The sequence below is a fragment of the Typha latifolia genome, chromosome 4 (assembly GCF_019914945.1).
Source record: "Typha latifolia isolate L0001 chromosome 4, TyphaL0001v2, whole genome shotgun sequence".
Taxonomy (NCBI): Eukaryota; Viridiplantae; Streptophyta; class Magnoliopsida; order Poales; family Typhaceae; genus Typha; species Typha latifolia.
In genome coordinates, this window is record NC_133089.1 from 16835790 (window position 1) to 16852603 (window position 16814).

Here is a 16814-nt window from a genome sequence, read left to right on the forward strand (position 1 = left end):
GCTAACAGAAGCTTTTCTCCTCCCTCTTGCTCTCACGTGGCCAGTCGCTGTTGGTGTTCTCTCTGTGTCTCAGTTGCCTTTAAAAAGCCCATCTCCATCCCTCTCCCATGGAGGAGGGTAAGGTGAGCTGCGCTAGTGCTGGTATTGAAGCTTGTGCTTATGTGAGTGAGACCATGGCATTGGAAGCAGTAGTATTCCCCCAAGACCTCTTTGGTTACACTTGCAAAGACTTGTACTCCACCATGGGAGGAGGAGGAGGAGGAGGAGGAGGAGCTTGGGGCTATGAACTTGGTTTGGAGGAGAAGGATTTGATGATAGAATGCAACATGGGCAGTGGCAATTGGGACACTTCTTGCTCCTCCTGGGTGCAAAACCATGAAGAATGCAACCTGAATTCCTCGTCGCCGGATTTGGCAGCCGGCGGCGGTGGAATGCCGATGGATTGGGAGGCCGGCGACGGCGCAACCGGGCGGAAAAAGCGGCGGCGGGCGAAGAGCATGAAGAACAAGGAGGAGGTTGAGAACCAGAGGATGACTCACATTGCTGTGGAGCGCAACAGGAGGAAACAAATGAATGAGTACTTAGCCGTACTCCGATCTCTTATGCCACCTTCCTATGTCCAAAGAGTAAGTGTAGATTCATATACATACACATACACACACACAACTCCCCTAAAGTTCCTTGTATTCAATTTGGTGTATAGTTAGTTAGAATGCATTTGTTTACAATTTGTTAGGGTGATCAAGCATCAATAGTTGGAGGGGCGATAAATTATGTTAAGGAATTGGAGCAAATTCTGCAATCACTTGAAGTCCAGAAGAGGCTAAAGCAAAGGACGGATGCATCTGGGCTCATATCTCCTTTTGCAAATTTTTTCACATTTCCGCAATATTCGTGTTCTTCTACGAGTAGCAGTAGTAACAACAATAACAACAACAACAATAACAACAACAACAATAATGGTGGTAGTAATAGTAGTGGTGGTAGTAGCAAGATGATGGCGGAGGGCCATCCTGCGATGGCCGACGTCGAAGTGACGATGGTGGAGAGCCATGCAAACTTGAAGGTGCTCTCAAGGAGAAGGCCGAAGCAATTGCTCAAGATGGTTGTGGGTTTGCAGAATTTAAGATTCACACCATTGCATCTTAATGTCACCACTCTTGATCAAATGGTGCTTTATTCTTTCAGTCTTAAGGTATGATCAAACTGTGTTTTTTTTCTTTCTTTCTATTGTTCATTTGATGCTATGGATTGCAAGATAATTACTTCTTCTTCTTCTTCTTCTTTTTTTGTAGGTGGAAGATGATTGTCAATTTACTTCTGTGGATGAGATTGCGACGGCTGTGTATCAAATGCTAGGCAGGATTGAAGAAGAGGCTAATTTTCGTGATAATGTACATGATAATTGCCTGAAATAGTTGATGATGTTGTGCTTATGATATGTAATTGAAGCTCATTATTGGTAAGCTAGCCCATAAAAATCTCTCTCTCTCTCTCTCTCTCTCTCTCTCTCTCTCTCTCGATCTATTTGGTTATTACTTGAAAGATAGGTAGGTCATCCCCAGTAAAGAATCCAAGGAGCTAATAAACAACATTTGATTAGCTAACACCTTTTAGGTCACTCTCTGGCTTCTAATCTATGAGGCTATGATTACATTAATGGCCCATTCATTATCTGGCTTCTAATCTTAATACTATAAGTCTTGCCAATGTTTAATGCTGTCTCAAAAGAATCTAATTATGGTTTTTCTTTTTGGTTTATTATTGCACCTGCATTAATTAAATTCTTATATATGAAGCTATGCTGATATAGAAAAGGTTATCTAGTGGTCTTAGTCCTTGTACACAAATGTAGAATATGTGAAAGAAAGAGCTGTCACATGAAATGGTTTGAGATCTGTATTAATACTATATCTACATAGTGAGCAACATACTATTTGGTAAGCCCATGAAGCATAAGTTTCTTGCCTACTAGGGTTCAGCAAGAAGGTACAAGATAAGGGGAATCTTTTGAGTTAATTAAAGTCATCTAAGAAAGAAACAAAGGATATGCAGGTATCTCTCCAGTGAAAACTTTTTTTGTTTAAAAAGAGGGATACAAATGAAGTATTATAATAGTAGTTTCTAACAAGCAAAGTGGGAAGGAGATGGACAAGAAAGAACAAGCAGTACCAGTTACTGAATGGTACCCCATTGCATAAACAGGGAATTTAAGCTGTGGGTCTTTCTGCAGTACCTTAAAGGTATGATTAATTAAAGGATGAAAGGCCTAAAGAAATCTCCCATCATGTGATTCATAAAATTATATTGCATGGCATAAATGAAGAAAGAATGGACTAAAAAGTGAGAGGAATACATCAGTTAAGCATCACTCATCTACAGTAATCTCATGACAAGGTTGCCTCATATTGATGTTGGTCTGACCATATTCAGAAAATGTTCCATTTCAGATTTTCTTTTTAACAAGCTTTATCTGTTTGTTGCATTTATTTTGATGGCTAATTAATTCTGAACACCAGCAAGATCAATAGAATGTACAATTGGATTTTAGACTAGCCAATGCAAATCACTGCCTTACCAAAGCCACAGGCCAGAACAGTTGCATGTCAGTTGATAGAATCCCTTTGCAATCTCTCTCTGTTCACTTTTAAAGTGACCTTGGTTGCCGAGGCAAGTTGTTTTTTTTACAATGAACTGTTGTAAATTTCCATCTCACAAGTAAATGGTAACCTACTTCACCAACCAAAAACAATACATTGCACTTGTAATAATTCCAACTCCAGATTGATTAATAGACTAGTGGCATGGTACTATTTAACAGTTCATTGTAAAAAAACAACCATTAAGAGGAACTTATGGTCATATCATATATCCAAAAGTCCAACTCCAGATTAGTTAACAGGCAGGATGCTTGAGTAACTAGGGAAACAACCATCAAAAATGTGCTCAGAAGTGAAGCAGCAAGTTTGATGAAAAATGGAAGCAGCAATTTCTGTAAGAGATGCCAAGAACTCTACATCAGATGGATGTTCCAAATCACACAAATTGGATCATAAAATTTAAGGCATCTATGTTTTTTTTCAAGTAAGCAACTCAGTAAATTAACCCAGTAGTCAATAGATGATTCTGACTATGTTCACTTGAAAAAAAAATGAAGCATAGAGCATTCTAACTTCATCTTCCAGTGGAGGGTGAGGAGGATCTTTAGTGCTGGACATACAATGAAGCAGGAGAAGACTACCTAAAAATAATTGTGCAACCCTAATCAATTTAATTCTGGGTTATGTTGCTAAGACAAAAGCAAGGATTTAATTTGTCTCATGAAGAAATGACAAAGTAAAATAGCTGTCCAAATATAGATAGGTACATTATATGGATCAATCTTTGCTTCATCTAACAGCCAAAGAGACAGCAATGTGTTAGTTGTTTTGACAAGAATGACACATTAAATGGTGGACCTTTATAGAAAACAAGGATCTCAACCTGATCACTGGAAGACCAAAGGAGTGGAAAATAACCCCAGATAGATTAGAGCGAATGCATGGTGAACTGCTGTTTGACATGCACACAAAATGCCAAGCTGATGGTCCCTCCCCCACTCCCTCCTATTGTAGATTACAAGGAAGTAATTGCATATAGGGAAACTTCTCCCTGAAGGGAAAATCTAGTGTAGGAAGAAAGCAACAAATTTGTATGGCTAGAAGTCAAGAATGATTGGCGACATTATCGTCACTAGGCAATTAAATGGATTCATTCTCTAAGTTAAAAGGAGTATTAGGGCCCATGATTATAATGTGTTTACTATAGACATTGCTTCCAGCTACAAATGCCAATGCTTTTAGGAACAAACAATTACTGAGACCCCTCTTTTTTCTTCATCTAGAGTGGGGCTTTTCTAGCTATTTATCTTTGTCAAAATGATCCCTGGGCAAACTTGAATAAGTTTAATGGAGTATCTAAATTGTTCAATTTTGTTCCCCTTCTCAACAAACAATCACCAAGAAGCCAGAGCATGCAGCCAAGATTCACCAAACAATCTAATCGCTTATATCAAGGATTCCTAACTAACAAGAGAGGTTACTACTGGAGAAGAGAAGAAATCTTCTCATCATGTGCAAGGAATGACAAAATAATGCAGGCCAACCATCCTGACTGCAAGGCTAGAGATCACATAAATACATACTTCCTTCTAGGAACCCTCCAAGTCTAGGAATAAAACTAAGAAGTTAATCTAGCCTGATTTGACTGAGAAAGATTGCATAAAGTTAGATCTGATTCAGATACGAATCTCATAAGGTGCCATTTATACTGCAGAAATAAGCATTTCCAAGTTCAGAAACAGTAACAATGGATAGAGAAGTATCATATGGATCTGTAAATATTAGGATTATCCGGAAAATGTCAACTACCTAATTATTGGTTATCATAATCCGACGACACTTCGTCGTACATCCTTCTTACATAGATGGAGATATTAGCATGTGAATCTTGCATTGTGCCAAAACGCAGCACATGCAACAATCTTGTTGCAGGAATCATACTAATCCTGTCATAAAAGGATATTGTAAAGAACAAGGAGATGTCAAGTTTGCAGATGCTGAATTACTAAAAGAAAGGTTGATTTGCATGAAAGTTGATTTTCAGGAGAAAACTTTGAAACTTCATGAATATAACATCCAAATCAAAGACCAGCCCAGAGGATCAACTCAGCCCAAGGCCTTAAAGAGTTTAAATCTTTTATCCAGCCTGCAACACTTCTCTAGAGGTTTCTGATTAGAATAATCTTTCATGAATCAAAATAGCTTTGCATTTCTTGTGCAAATAGAATTGAGCTTATAGAAGCTTCGACTCCGAATTAATCGGATTCGTAATTATGCATTCTCTTTATAAGCATCTGTGTACACAAAATTAGGCTCAAATATTTTGGACTGTCAAGTTTATGAAAAATGGATCAGTGGGAAGCTCAGGAGCATTTGAAAGAATACTACAAGAAATAAATGCAGAAATAAATTTTGCTACATGATTCATATGTTTCTAGGAGAGTTGGTATATAACCTACCTCCGTATCAAAGTATCAAACATAACAGGAATGGCAAGTGCTTCAAGTTAACATATAAGTATGTAACCAACTGCTGCATTAGAATTTGAACTAATTTCATATAAACCAACCATGATATTATTTGTTAGAACACATATACACTTCAGAGTAGCATATGAATCAATCATTACAAAGAGCTCATGTAACACATTCTGAGAAGTTGTTTACGTGATTAACTTTTGTTGGTTATGTTGACATATAGTTTAATTCGTTAGGTAGGATGGTTGGGGGAAGCTCAACCACCTTGACTAATTTAGCCATAACTATCAATCATAATCTTCGATTAATCTTATCTAAGAACTATTATCAAGTATATATGTTAGGGAGTTGTTTATGCTTTTTAGGTTATATCAGTTGTTCCTACTCATGAATTTAATGTTGCAGATTAGTTTATTTATTTTGTTCCTATCAGTCCTTAGACAAGGCAACGAAAACTATGGAGGTCGGAAACCTGAATCATATTGTAATCTTCTGTGATGGAGACTTTCTCAATTCATCTTTCTCCTTTGGTTCTCTCTCATTCTACTTAAAAATTAAATTAAGTCAGAGCTAGTAATTATGAAATCCAGCACATAGTCCCAAAAATGGTCAGCAATAGTTTTATTTTTCGCCAAATTACTAACCATGAAACAACAAAAGTTTGTGGTTACAGAGTAGTTTATCAATATATCTCATATCATATGAATGATACTGCTAACAACAACCCATAGAAGCAAATAAAATTCTTTTTTGTTGTGCTCAAAAGAAAAGAAGGGTAGGGTGATCGAGAACGAGGAATACCACTGGAAAAAAGTGAGAATAAGAGAAGAAAAAACAAATCACCTAGAGGAATTGTGACAAAGATAGCATGGGAGAAAGGTGGAGAAAAGGAGGATAAGGATTGATAACAGAATAAAATATCAGCTAACAGGGCAATAAGTTATGAAGCAAAGACTTCAGAAGGAAATGTGACAAGGGCCATGACCTCATAAAGGATGGAAGACGTTAGGAAACTAAACAGTATAATATTGTTAGCTTCAATATAGAATTGCAGCAAGCATAATTTGCCTTTGATCAAAATGATAAATTATTGAAATGCAACTGAGGAAAGGTATGAGTTCACTGTATCTGTAAAATTAAAATGCTTGCAATTGGCTGTATTAATTTTCTACAATTCTGATAAAAAATTTCTTTATCATAAGAACTATATTAGCATAGACATCAATTTCCATTGTTGTTCTACAACTATTGAGCTCCTTAAAATATTCAAGACAACAACTCCTTGCTTGGTAGGGTAACAAACAATGAGGTCACGGTAGCAACTTTAGAAATATGGTTCATTTGTTATATATACCAAATCAAACAAGAGGAGAACAACTAAACCTCCTCTCTATCTTCCATACCACATTCCTTTAACTATAACTTCTCCCCATAAAACTATCACTCTTCTATCCTTGCAACTTGTATTCCATTACTATACTAAAAGGGAGTGATGGAGAAGGCCAAGACATGGCCTTCATGGCTTTACTCCCTTCTAAGCACATCTTTCTTCCATCCTTGCAAATCCCACCTGGATTCAAGCAAAAATGAATGCAATATGTACTGCTTGGATTGCACGAACGGCGCAATTTGCTCTTCTTGCCTCGTCTATCACCGTGATCATCGGACAATTCAGGTTCTTATTAACTTTCATAGGCCTCAATATGCTACAATTGTGTCATTAATGACCATGAACAATATTCTCATAGTGAGTTTTTCCTGATCATATGTTGAGATAGATTAGGCGATCATCGTACCATGATGTGGTCCGGGTTTCAGAGATACACAAGTTCTTAGATCTTTCAGGGGTGCAAACTTACATAATCAATGGCGCAAGGGTTGTCTTCTTGAACGAAAGGCCACAACCGAGGCTTGGGAAAGGCGTAACCAATACTTGTGAGCACTGCAGGAGGAGCCTTCTTGATGCCTTCACCTTCTGCTCCTTGGGTTGCAAGGTGAAAGTCACATTGCCACTTCTCCATAGGAAACTAAAGCTTTCAGTGAGGTTGAACAACAAAGCCACATTATACTTGCATTTTAGTTATAACATGCACATAAACCAACTTAAAACCCAGCAAGGGAATTACCACTACGCCTTGCAAAAAAATTTAACAAAAATATAATGCTGAATATATTTTCAAGCTTCTTTTTCAAACTGAACAGTTTCGTTTTTTGGGGGTAACAGTTGGCAATGTCTACATCAAATTCTGCAAAATTTTATGAGAACACTCAATCAAGATCTGAAGATGATTCATCAAAGCAATCAAAATGTTCATATCCAGATGGTCTTACACTAGGCTGCATCTCAACACAGAGGCCCGCTCCAGCTATCATGACATATAGAATGACAAAACGAAGAAAGGGGATTCCACATAGAGCTCCAATGGGAGTTTGTTAAGATAAAGCTTGTAACTTTTTGTAGCTTCTTCTCATTAGAGAAGAAAAGTGTGTATATCTAAACAGAAAGTTATTCATATCATCATCATTAGAAAAATGTATCTCCTTATATATGTTATTGTTGCTCTTAAATAGTTTATTCTTTTTCAAAAGAATGATTAGATTAGCAAGCAAAAAAACACAGTTTGTTTTCTGTACTTCCAGATATAAACATGATATAGTTTCCTGCTCGACACTAAAATATGAACGCAATCTGATTAGCATGTGAATTTTCTGACAACAATTAAAATACAGGACAAATCTAAGATAAACCATGAAGTTGTGCAAATAGCACGGGCATCAAAGCAATTTCTAAGATATCACCTGTCAATTCAAAACCAATTTGCAGCTTGAAAGCATAGAAATGTTGCCTGTCCAGTCCATTTGGAGTGCTGAGCGTGAGATTTAAAGGGTAGCCTGGTGAAAATTACAGTATTCATGGAGGTTGAGCGTGAATCTGAGCTGCAGAGCCAAAATCAACGAGAGCCTGCAATGCTACAAAAAGGAATACTGCAGGCAACTGGGCATGGGAGGGGAAAGCAGGGAGTACTACAACATTGTTCCAGAAATCATGGTTTTTGGCTTCAGCCATGTGGTTGGGAATTCATCAAAAAGTTCATAAAGAGTATTGATCTTCCATCTTGCTCTAGAAAGGGCTCAGATATACTGTTTAGAGAGAGAGAGAGAGAGAGAGAGAGAGGATCAAGTTTATAAAGATCGATCTCCAAAGCAGATATCCTTAATATGCACAAAGCTAGGAAGCAGTCTTCCTACTATGAGTCCACGCTTACATAGTTAGATCAAGCCTATATATGTATATAATGCACAAATATACCTGCCCATGTCATACTTACATATATTTATATACATCTACTATTCACTCAGTTTGTCAGTAGGACTGGTGCACAGACCTGAGGTGAGTGTAGCACTCGTCGCTGCTTCTGAAAATGTTCAAGCACACCCAGCAGATGTGTGTCCCACACTTGCACTCAATGTGGTTGCAGCCATCACTCTTCTCGATTGTATACCCACAAGAAAGGCAATTCTTTACATTCTCCTTTCCATGGCGCCATTCAAGTAGAGATTGGTCTGGATCTTCCTTGTACTCCTTGTATCTTTCACAGGATATGAATGGGTGGTACTCCAGATGGCACTTGGTGCATGTCTCCACAGTGCAAGCCCCACAAACAAAAGGTCCGACCTCGGCATCCGGTGAAGCTATCCGATACACAGACGGGCAGTCAGGGGTTGGGCAGAATCGGTAGGTTCCGCCACTTGATGCAACAAATGCACCTAAAGAAGCTCTGAAAAGTTCTTCTAGCTTCTCGCTCAATAACAGAGACCTCAGATCAACAAGGAAGATGAGCTTCTTGCATCCATCCTTAACACAGCAAAGCGGGAAACCATCACGTGATCTGATGGCAGATTCACATTGATCCACCAGGCAGGCCCGACAGAAATTATGCCCACAGGTTTCGAGCCTGTAAGGTTCTTCTAGCTCACACAAGCAAATAGGGCATGAGCCCTCTGATGTCTGTTCAACCAACCCAGTATGATCAATGGATATTGCAACTTCTGAGATTAACTCTTCCACTGTTTGCTTCTGCTCCTTGCTTCCTCGAACATAAAGGATATGGCGTCGGGTATTTAGAGTACACTCAACTTCAGGCACCTTTTCCTTCAAACCATGAAGATCTGGTCCGAACCTTCTAACCACCTCTTTCATCAAATCCGGTGGGAGGTTGCGACCCCGGAGACGAATCTCGAGTAGCTTCTTCTCATTAAGGAATAGAAGTGTCTGGACCAATTTCTCCTCAGCTACAGACACCTGCCCCGGGGGGCCAAAGACTTTAAAATTAAGGCTTTGCCTGTCATAGAGGATGTAGGTTCCAGTCTCTCGTTCAATATCTTTCAAATGTCTAATGCCATCATGGGACAAGTGTAGCTGCATCATTGTTGGGGTAAGATTGGGATGTCTTACAGTCTTGCCTTTCATTAGCTGTTCGAGAGGCTTCCTCAAATCTGCTATAGTTTTTGTGGCATTGGCAGAAATTTTTACTCGAAAAGAGCCGTATTCATTGTTTTCCAAATTATAGGAGACTCCTGCACATGTGATGCAGCAGTTAATAACAGATTAGGTTAAATAATGAGGGCCCGTGAGGTTTTGTGTAATTCAAAATGTAGCATCTATTGTGTCAAATGAAAAATTAATATAAAGAAAAGTTTTATATCTTTCCTCTTTCTTTTCCATTGAAGATTGAGAGAATGTGTTTTGACATCCACTTAATTGAAGTGGATGTCAAGATGCTGTATATGAGTCAATCTTCGTCCCTTGAAATGATACTCCATGCAATCCATAAACGAAAAACTGACTATTATGTTATACTTTATATGTATAGACGCAGTTTTCCTTCTCAAATACATGCCGAGTGTATAATGCACTTATCCACTCCCAATTGATATACTTCTCATATATAATTATCACAATGGATGCTAACATGCATAGTTTCACTGTACGAAAAGAACAGCTTCTCAATTAGAAAGAAGTTACATACATCCATTTTCAAGGTAAAGTGTATTTTACCAATGATAACTACAAAGGGATATAATGTTAAAATTTTCAAAAACATTAGCATGGAATATTTGCTTTACTTGAGTAATTTAAGAGCACAAATAAATCATTCTACAGGTTTAGAGCATCTCTAAGAATATTAGAAATCATAAATATGCAAGTTTAAAGAATCTGTAAGTTTATTAGAAATCATAATTTAAGGGCTCAAAATAGAATGAAGATCATATGTCAGGCTATATGCATGTCACTACCAAACACCAAAATAGAAGTTTGGTGAATGACAATATAACGCACTTGTTTAGTAGAATTAATTAGAGGGTACCACTTGGTGCAACAACAGAACTTGCCTCTTGCATCCAAGAGGTCATGGATTTAAGTCATGGAAACAGTGCCTTTATTAATGAAGGCAACGATGTATACATCTTGGCTCCAAACCTTGCATCACGGGAGCCTCATCCACTAGGATGGCCTTCAGGAGAATTGACTAGCAGATCAATGCACAAGCAATATAATGCAATAGCATAAAAGAAATTAGGTAAAAGAATGTTATAACTATATGGTATTGTAGTCATAAACATTTTATATTCTCTTTTTGGTTATATGTAGATGAGACATTTGCTAAATGGGCATATGCACGTACCCTTTTGGCGTCGAAAATATTGAAGCAGAGAATCAAGTTGCTGACTGATAACAAAGTAGACACGGGACGGACAGGATACAGAACTGTGGAACACATTCTGGCACTGTATAGTCTGCCACGGGAGACAACCAGGGAGCACTCTCCCTTGGAGGTGATCCAAAGCTTTCGCGGCCTCGAGATGCAGACTGCCATTAAAAGTGATTGAAGCTTTCATCATATAATCCCTCACTTCAGGTTTGAACACCTCAACACGGAAATTTTGGTCAGGAAACTTTTTGTTAGGCATAAAAGCAGAAATTTCTTTGACAAGTGCTTCTCTGCAAGTTGTAATCGAGGGGTCAGTGATGCCCAGCAATCCCCTCAACAAGTGAATGTCAAGGATTCTCCTATTTGTTGCATGATGAAAAGCATCACACAATTCAGTCTCAGATACATTCTTCGAAAGGCCTCTTACAAAGACACAGTTTTCATACTTCGTGCTGACTTCACATTTTATATACCGGCCCCCAATTTCCAAATTGGAGCAGTCCCTAACAATAAATTCTGCTTCCCCTTTGTCACATGTAATAAGTGCAATTCCCCTGCTAGGTCTTCGTGGCCAAGAAACTTTGACTCTTACTGCAGGAAATGGTAACACTCGATGATCATCGGTACAGACAGGGAGCACTTTCAGAATGGAACCATGATATTCTTCCTCATTCAGCATGGCAACAGCATTTTCTGCATTTTCAGGTCTAAGAAATGTAATCTTGCCCCATTTACTTGCATCTGCTCCCTCCCGGTCAGTCCCTACATGTTTATGAACATTAACTATACCAGACACGCGCTGGTCCACCATGAAAATTAGTTCCTTATCATCAAGAGCATGATGATTTGGATGGATTATCTCCACTGTTAAATAACGTTTTTCAAGCTCTAGATGCTTAATTTCAGCTCCAGAACCAAATAAAGCAATGGTGGGAGAGCTACCAGGTCTGCCAGGAAATAAGCTTTTCTCAACACACTCATCTCTTAACCATCTTGCTTCACATTCCAAGGCATCACTAACAGTTGAAGACACCTTTTCCATATCTTTTGCAGTAGCAAATACCTGAATCTCGCCATGGTCAAAGTCAATATCAACAACAATACGGTCATCCATGCAAACTTTTTTGATATGTGAAAGGATCCTCCTCAGATTTTGGTTTGACTTGCCACAAAATCTTCGAAGCAAGCTATTGCCCGCTCCAGTAATCACCTTCATCTGCATCTTTTGGCTCTCCAGCTGCTGAACATCAAACAGAGGAGGTTGGATCATATAGAAGTCATCATAATTCACTGCAGTTACACATACCAAATATTGATTTGGTATTGACAAGATTTCCCTAAATACTACCCAATTTGGCTTGTTGCTATACACAAGCAATGAGCTTGAAGGATGAAGTTGGACATTCTGGCCTGTCAATGCCACTTGATAACCAAGTCTATCACATCCAGAAAACATAGCAAGATTATCTGCAAGAGATGTGAGTAAAATCCTCTTTAGTGATTTATCATGCAAAGTCGGTTCATCTGGATCCCATAACCAATAACTCGGAATGATAATGTTGAGTTCATGTTTAAGACAATTTTCAAGCTCCATTACAGTCTCTTGACACCTCTTCATGGACTTAGCATTAATGCTATTCTGCCAACACCACTTACTTCTACTATCATGCTCCTCCTCCCATTTCTTGTAAACAGAGAGCAAAGTGAATATATCCCCATCCTTGTGGCAGAATGAGACCCTGAGGGAGTCAGCTTTATATTTGTCCTCATCACTACCGACTCTACAAAATATGCTGCTAGCATTTGCCATAACAGCAGCAAGAACTAGACCCTCTTTTCGCAATCCATAACTGAAACAATCAAGAATGATTTTGCCGAGCCGCGGTTCAACACCTAATTTAACTAAAGATCGACCAGTATTAGTTAGTTCAAATTCATCATCTTGATGAGTAACAGCGCCTAATTGGACAAGATTATGGATAGCCATGTCAATTGCCTTTGGACTTGGAGCATCTACGAACTCAAAGTCTTCTGTTTTCCTAATACCCAAAGCAAGGATTCTCAAAACAGCAGTTCCAAGATGAACTTTGCGTATTTCAGGCTCCTGATGCCTTTCCATTGAATGAAAATCACATTCAGAGTATAGTCTGTAACATTTTCCTGCTTCTGTTCGACCAGCTCGTCCAGCTCGTTGATTAGCAGAACTTTGAGAAATCCAGTTAACCTTCAGGATGTTCATGCCATTGCTAGGTTCAAACCTGCTTTCTTTGACCATGCCAGAGTCAACTACATATTTCACTCCTTGAATGGTCAACGAAGTCTCTGCTATATTAGTGGAGAAAATAACTTTTCTTTTCCCTGGATAGTTTTTGAAAACACGACTTTGTTCTATAGAAGAAAGCTTTCCATGCATTGGCAGAACCACTGCAGCAGGGTCGGTGAAATTTTCACAAGCCCACTCAACTTCTGCTTGAGAAGTCAAAAATGCAAGTATAGAACCATCCTCCTCTATCTTGTGAATTATCCTCACCATTCTTATGACATCACAAACATATGAAGTATAATTACCAGAAATCTGCTTCAGAATGGTACAAAAAGAAGGATCTTCAGAAATACTTGGAATATATTTAATTTCCACAGGGAAGGTTCTCCCCATTACATGAAAGGTACGGCAACCATAAAAGTAATCTGCAAGTTTGCTTGCATCAGCTGTGGCAGACATTATAATCAGTCGCAAATCTAAGCTTTCAATCAGCTTCTTCTTGATCAATGCCATAAGAAGATCAGTATTTAAGCTTCTTTCATGTGCTTCATCTACAACTATACATGAAATGCCAGCCAAACCCATACCATTAATGCAATGTTGGAGGAGACAATGGTCTGTCATAAATACTATCCTCGACCTGAACTCCTGAGAAGATGAATAGGTGGGATAAGACATCACAAAATCATCTGCGTAGCACTCATTACCTTCTTCCCCAACTCTTTCTGCCAAAGACATGGCTGCAATTTTGCGAGGCTGAGTACATACAATTGACCCATCAGCAGTTAGTCCTGAGTCAGCAAGAAACTGAACCAACTGTGTACTCTTTCCAGATCCAGTCTCTCCCACTAAGACAATAGCCTACGAAAAGCAATGATAGAGAATAAATATAGTTTTCAAACTAATATGCTTCCATTTGCCCATACTGACTTAAAAAGAATTGCTTATCAGAGCAACGAGAACAACTGAAGTGCGTCCTTGATCAAATATATCACAATAAGAAAGAACATATGATTTTCCATGTCATATAACTTTATGCATCCAAGGCACCAGTGCAACAGGCCTGCGCATAGAGCATACTGAACTCCTCCAACTCGCATGAATATGCAACAATTAAACTTCTTTTCAAGAGAGTGTAAAATGAATGAGACCACTAATTGTGAAATGCAAAATTTGTTGCAATCTCCATTGATACCTAATTCTGAAAGATGTACTCAGAACCTAAACCCACAACTATGTATACATGCAGCCAGTTTAAAATGTTATCAAGTACGATCGGTTACATAAGAAACATAAAGGATAGAATCTTTGACCAAATAAAGAATAATTTAAAGAGCACAACAAAGATATATCTCTCTACCTTGCTGAATCACGTACCTGGTTAGAGAAAATATGATTCAGAATTTTCCTTCTACAAGCATAAATTGGCAATCCATCCTCAAGCCTTCTGCACTCCCTCATCATCAATCCATGAATCCTGCCATAATCCAACTCATGCCCAAGGTTGAATATTTCAACCTTTTCCATCTCCTTCTTCCCCCTCTCTTTACGGAGTCTAGCAAGAAGACACTCCATGGCAGCCCTGAACTCCTCCAACTTGCATTCCATTTGTTCTCTCTCCATTTCTAACCTATTCTTCCTATCCTGGAGCTCCCCAAATTTCACGAGTCGGTTCCTTTGTTGGAGCAATTGCGAGACCTTCTTGATCTCAACCCCCACCTTGTGAATCATCTCCTCACATTGCCGCACCGTATCCGATTCAAGAAGGCGACCAACGTGGCGGGAGAATAGAGCACGGACGCGGCTCCCGTCCTCCGCAAGATCGGATGGCTCGAGCCTCGGAGTCATGGGGTGGTCTCCGTCGAGGCGGCGGCTCCAGAGGAAGACAAAATCATCGATGGCGTCGGATTTCCGGTGGAAGAAAAGCATGGCGGCAAGGCGGCCAGAGGAGGGTATCGAGTACTCCTCCGGCGGGGAAGGGCACGAGGCTATGAGGGATTTGATATCTGAAGAGGAGAGGGGTTTCGCCGTGGATTTTGGGCGGAGGAGGAGGACGACAAACGACGGCTTGGACTTGGGCCTCGGCTGCCATAGATTGATGTTGGGGAGGGGCCGCTGGTCCGGCGGCCGTAATGGCCTCGTCGGCCGGCGATCGTAGTGTGAGTATCCCTTCCTCATCCCCTGGGGGTGAAACCCTAACCCTAGAATTTAGGGTTTGGAGGGGTTTTGGGGGAAGAGGAGGTTGGAAGGAGCCGGTGTGAGTGGGAGGGAGGGAAGAAAGAAGAGAGAGAGCGAGAGAAGTGCGAAAGGGAAAGTTTTGGTGGGCACGAGCAAGCTCTCAACCACTGTTGCGAATCAGTTTAGAAAAAGACAAGAATCCCCTTTTTACTTAAGAGACTTCTTCTTCTTTTTTCCGGAGAGAGTTTCCTTCGAGAATTTCAAATTTTTTTTTTTAAATCTTGCTTTCTTTTTTTCATTTTTTAAAATTGCTTTATTTAAATTCCTAAAATTTGCACATGTGTATCAAAATCTTTCTTTTTATTTTCATATTGATCAGAGAGTTACTGTGATGATCATATAATTTAGAATATGAATACTTGATTGAAGGTAATGAATAATAACTAGAACCGGGTGGGGGTTAGCGGGCCGAGCTATTTGATGGGCATAACAGGGCCGGAAAGTTTTGTTTTCGGCTATTTCGTGCTTACACAAACACAAATTAAATCGAACAATAATCAAATTATATGATAAAATACTGAGATCTCTATACAAAGAGATAACCAAAGTAGTACTGTAGGATAAAGAATTCAATACATAATCTGTATCACATTCTCTTCTCGACCAAAAGATAAAAGAATACAATAAAGAATGGTGACTACTAACCCATATAATAACGAGATAAACTCCAAAAGTCCTAAAACGAAAAAAAAAAAAAATTTATCGACCACCGTCCAATAAAGAATCAAACGACTCAGAGATCATCTAACAAATCCATCAGATCTAGAAGGCAATCGCGGCGGCGACGGCACCGGCAGCGAATATCCAACTAGCGAGAGGCATGGAGGTTGCGCCGTTGGTGGAGGGGGGCTCCGACGGGGTTCCGGCGATCGAAGGGTTGGGAGTGGCACCGGGGGCGGAGGCGGGAGTGGCAGCGGTGGGGGGAGCCGGAGGGGAGGCAACCGGAGAGGAGGACGGCGGGGTGGCGGTGGTCGGCGCCTGGGCCGGAGAGGCGGAAGAAGGCGCAGGCGAGACTGGTGCGGGTGTGGGTACTGGGGAAGCTTTGGGCGCTGGCATTGGGGCCGCCTTGGGTGCTGGCATCGGGGCCGCTCCCGGAGCCTGGGCGAAGGCGCTCATGGCGAGGAATCCCATGGCTAGGGCAAGGATCTGGAAGCGGAAGGAAGCCATCACAACTCCTGAAAAATCTGAGAGAGAGAGAGTAGGGTTTTCGATCTAGGGTTTTGATCTATAGGACTTGAGATCGTAGTAGAGAAGAGAAGAGGGTGGAGGCGTGTTTATATAGGCAAGTAAGGGTAATGTGGTCATTGAAATAAGGAACTATTAGTAATGATAGGAGATTGTTTGAGCCGTTGGATCGTTTTTAAGGCGGTGGACAAGTGGCCGTCCGATGCACAGTGGTCGGTTTCGATTTGAAAGTTTTCTGAATGTCCAACGAGTCCACGCGTCTTACTTGAGTTAAACGCGTCTCGAAAGGAGGAGGAGTACCGTGAAGATAAGGTTAATACGTGAGTCTCCTACCGTC

At 40.0% G+C, this 16814-nt stretch overlaps 3 protein-coding genes across 5 annotated transcripts; 2 read left to right on the forward strand and 1 right to left on the reverse strand.

Annotated features, from left to right (window-relative positions):
- LOC140786795 (transcription factor bHLH94-like) lies at positions 1 to 1481 on the forward strand. The gene is made up of 3 exons (XM_073135452.1): positions 1 to 626; positions 737 to 1195; positions 1296 to 1481. Exons 1-3 carry the CDS (start codon positions 108 to 110, stop codon positions 1416 to 1418), a joined length of 1101 nt encoding a protein of 366 aa, XP_072991553.1. The 5' UTR covers positions 1 to 107; the 3' UTR covers positions 1419 to 1481.
- Positions 1482 to 6162: 4681 nt separating this feature from the next.
- LOC140787483 (protein RGF1 INDUCIBLE TRANSCRIPTION FACTOR 1-like) lies at positions 6163 to 7610 on the forward strand. 3 transcript variants are annotated; one of them, XM_073136415.1, is made up of 3 exons: positions 6163 to 6752; positions 6856 to 7121; positions 7302 to 7610. In XM_073136415.1, exons 1-3 carry the CDS (start codon positions 6570 to 6572, stop codon positions 7411 to 7413), a joined length of 561 nt encoding a protein of 186 aa, XP_072992516.1. In that variant the 5' UTR covers positions 6163 to 6569; the 3' UTR covers positions 7414 to 7610. The 3 variants fall into 3 exon arrangements, with proteins under 3 accessions (XP_072992516.1, XP_072992517.1, XP_072992515.1); XM_073136416.1 differs by having other exon boundaries at positions 6856 to 7071; positions 7280 to 7476; XM_073136414.1 differs by having other exon boundaries at positions 6165 to 6752; positions 6856 to 7071.
- Positions 7611 to 8259: 649 nt separating this feature from the next.
- Positions 8260 to 15405, reverse strand: LOC140787482 (ATP-dependent RNA helicase DEAH11, chloroplastic-like). Its single transcript, XM_073136413.1, has 3 exons — positions 14432 to 15405; positions 10765 to 13915; positions 8260 to 9655 (listed from the first exon to the last, which is right to left on the reverse strand). The coding sequence occupies exons 1-3, from the start codon at positions 15230 to 15232 to the stop codon at positions 8442 to 8444; spliced, it is 5166 nt and encodes a 1721-aa protein (XP_072992514.1). The 5' UTR covers positions 15233 to 15405; the 3' UTR covers positions 8260 to 8441.
- Between the last annotated feature and the right edge of the window lie 1409 nt (positions 15406 to 16814).